This window comes from Anopheles marshallii, chromosome 3, assembly GCF_943734725.1.
Source record: "Anopheles marshallii chromosome 3, idAnoMarsDA_429_01, whole genome shotgun sequence".
Taxonomy (NCBI): Eukaryota; Metazoa; Arthropoda; class Insecta; order Diptera; family Culicidae; genus Anopheles; species Anopheles marshallii.
In genome coordinates this window covers 12027888-12030330 of record NC_071327.1, presented here as the reverse complement: position 1 = coordinate 12030330, position 2443 = coordinate 12027888, and the positions used below count along the sequence as shown (strand labels likewise).

Below are 2443 nucleotides of genomic sequence, written 5' to 3'. Positions count from 1 at the left end.
CAGAGCTTTGTGCACGCGAATTCCGATACCGCGTTTCCAACCCATCACCATACGGTAGCGCAATTGATTGAGGCGTATTTGACTTACCTTATCGGGACGGTTTCCCGGCGTCGGTGGTATAAAAACTCACCGCAACAAGGCGATAGCACGCTATAGTGTGCTGGACATCTGGAGACGCGTGAACAAACAAGTGAAGTTAGCAAGCAGTGCAATGCAGCGCAAAACGTCGGTGCTGCTTGGGAGAGCCACGTTGCTGTCCCTGGCGTTGTTGGTGGCACTGCAGACACCTACAGCAGAGGCCGATCGGTTGCAACCGAAAGGATATCGCGAAACGGTCGAGAAGCTCCAAAAGTTTTACGGTAAGTGTGTGCCCACCAGTCCCTAAATGTGCCCTTTTCCGTGACGCAAACAAAGTTGTTATCAATAAAAACGTGCGTCGATCGAACGATCCTTAAGACCGTTGCTACTCGTACGCTTAATCTTATCACACCCTCATCACCGCAATTCAACACGTTCCTCTTCATGGGGGGTTATTGTGGGTGCTTGTGCTATAAAACGGATTATCATTAATTATCAAACGCTGTTTGTTTTGTGCAGTTAAGTTTGAGGACAAAGTCTCGCGGGAATTCCGTCGATGGAAGACGGACGGCACCATGTCGCCGCACTTCCGACAGCTGATCCACGGGTCCGCTATTAGCAAAAGTGAACGTGCTCAGGAAATACGCGAACTGCCAACGACCCGCGAGGGCCCGCTGTGTGCGATCTGTCGTGGGTTCGGTGGATCGGTTCTGGAGTTCCGCCGGGAAGGTGCCTCCCGGGAGGAAGTGTTCAACACGACGGTGGAACTGTGCACGATGCTCAATCTGCAGGAAGAATCCATCTGCCGGGGGCTGATAGAGCTCAACATTGATCCCATCCTTTATATTGTGGACAATCGACCGGATCTAACATCGGCATCGTTGTGCGCCGTGGTCTTCCAATCGGGTGCATGCGTGCTGGACGATGCCACCTTTACCGAGTGGCAGGTGGATGTTGATTCGAACGGAACACCAGTGACCGCGTCAAAGGCTGGTACGGCCCAGCGGGGTCCAAACGATCTGAAGATCGTCCAAATCACTGATCTTCACTTCGATCCGAACTATCGCACCGGATACAATGCGGAATGTGGGGCACCGGCCTGCTGCCGGGAGTCTCAAGGTATCCCAGACGACCCTGCAGCAGCCTCCGGACATTGGGGTGACTATCGAAACTGCGATACACCGTGGAACGCGGTCGAAGATCTTATCGATCGCGTAGCGGAAGAACATTCCGATGCGGACTTTGTCTACCACACCGGTGATATCATCGATCATGGTATCTGGGAGACCTCGATCGGTTACAATGTGCGCTCGATTAACCGAGTGATTAACAAACTGCGTGAAACGTTCCCCGAAACGCCCGTCTACAATATTCTTGGCAATCACGAAGCACACCCGACGAATGTGTACGAACTTGGTGAGGTGACGCGTCCGGACTTTTCCACGAACTGGCTGTACCACTTGTCCGCCGATCTCTGGAGTCACTGGTTGCCCCGTGCAACCGAGCAGACGATTCGGCTCGGCGGGTACTACACGGCCCTGGTACGACCCGGATTCCGTGTGATCGCACTCAACAACAACGACTGTTACACCTTCAACTGGTGGATCCTATACCAACCGGATGCGCTCAAGGGACAGCTGCAATGGTTGCATGACGTTTTGCTGCAGGCGGAACGGGCCGGCGAAAAGGTACACATCCTGGCCCACCTTCCAATCTCGTCCGACTGTTTCAGCGTGTGGCAGCGGGAGTATCGACGAATCTTAGAGCGCTTCCGTGATACGATCAGTGCGCAGTTCCACGGTCACACACACAAGGACGAGTTTAATGTGTTTTACGCGAGCGAAAATCCCGAGTTTGCTGTCGGTGTGGCGTGGAACGGTGGCAGTGGCACGGCACACACGAATGTCAACCCGAACTACGTCGTGTACTACGTCAATCCGGAGACTTATGTGAGTTTTTCTTCATAGAAGACCTTTTGGAAGTTTAAATCACTATAAGCCTTTTTTCTCTCCTCTTCGTCTTACAGGAAGTGACCGATTTTGAATCGTACGCGTACAATCTAACGTCCGCTAACTTGACACCGGATGAGCGCCCGGACTGGTTCCTTATGTATTCGTTCCAGGAGGAGTTTGGTTTGTCGGATCTGAGTCCAGCCGGTGTGGATGAGCTAATTCAACGGTTGGGAACGCCCGCGGGACGGGACGATTTGCGCCGGTACTGGGAGTATAAGGTTAAACTGGCGGATGCATCGCTTGCCAACGACTGTGAAGAGGATTGTCTGCTGAATCATCTGTGTGAGATCGTCACCAATCAGGCGGACGATCTCCGGAAGTGCCAGGAACTGTCGGACACATTCTTCGACTAA

The 2443-nt window shown here is 52.9% G+C and overlaps 1 protein-coding gene across 1 annotated transcript; it reads left to right on the top strand.

The window, feature by feature from the left end:
- Positions 1-211: 211 nt before the first annotated feature.
- Positions 212-2443, top strand: LOC128711529 (sphingomyelin phosphodiesterase-like). Its single transcript, XM_053806408.1, has 3 exons — positions 212-359; positions 598-2027; positions 2105-2443. Exons 1-3 carry the CDS (start codon positions 212-214, stop codon positions 2441-2443), a joined length of 1917 nt encoding a protein of 638 aa, XP_053662383.1.

Excerpts from the sequence above, each read along its gene's own strand:
- LOC128711529 (XM_053806408.1), top strand. The coding sequence starts at position 212 with ATGCAGCGCAAAACGTCGGTGCTGCTTGGGAGAGCCACGTTGCTGTCC. Across the intron at positions 360-597 it reads GAAGCTCCAAAAGTTTTACG|TTAAGTTTGAGGACAAAGTC; the intron begins GTAAGTGTGTGC and ends TGTTTTGTGCAG. Across the intron at positions 2,028-2,104 it reads ACGTCAATCCGGAGACTTAT|GAAGTGACCGATTTTGAATC; the intron begins GTGAGTTTTTCT and ends TTCGTCTTACAG.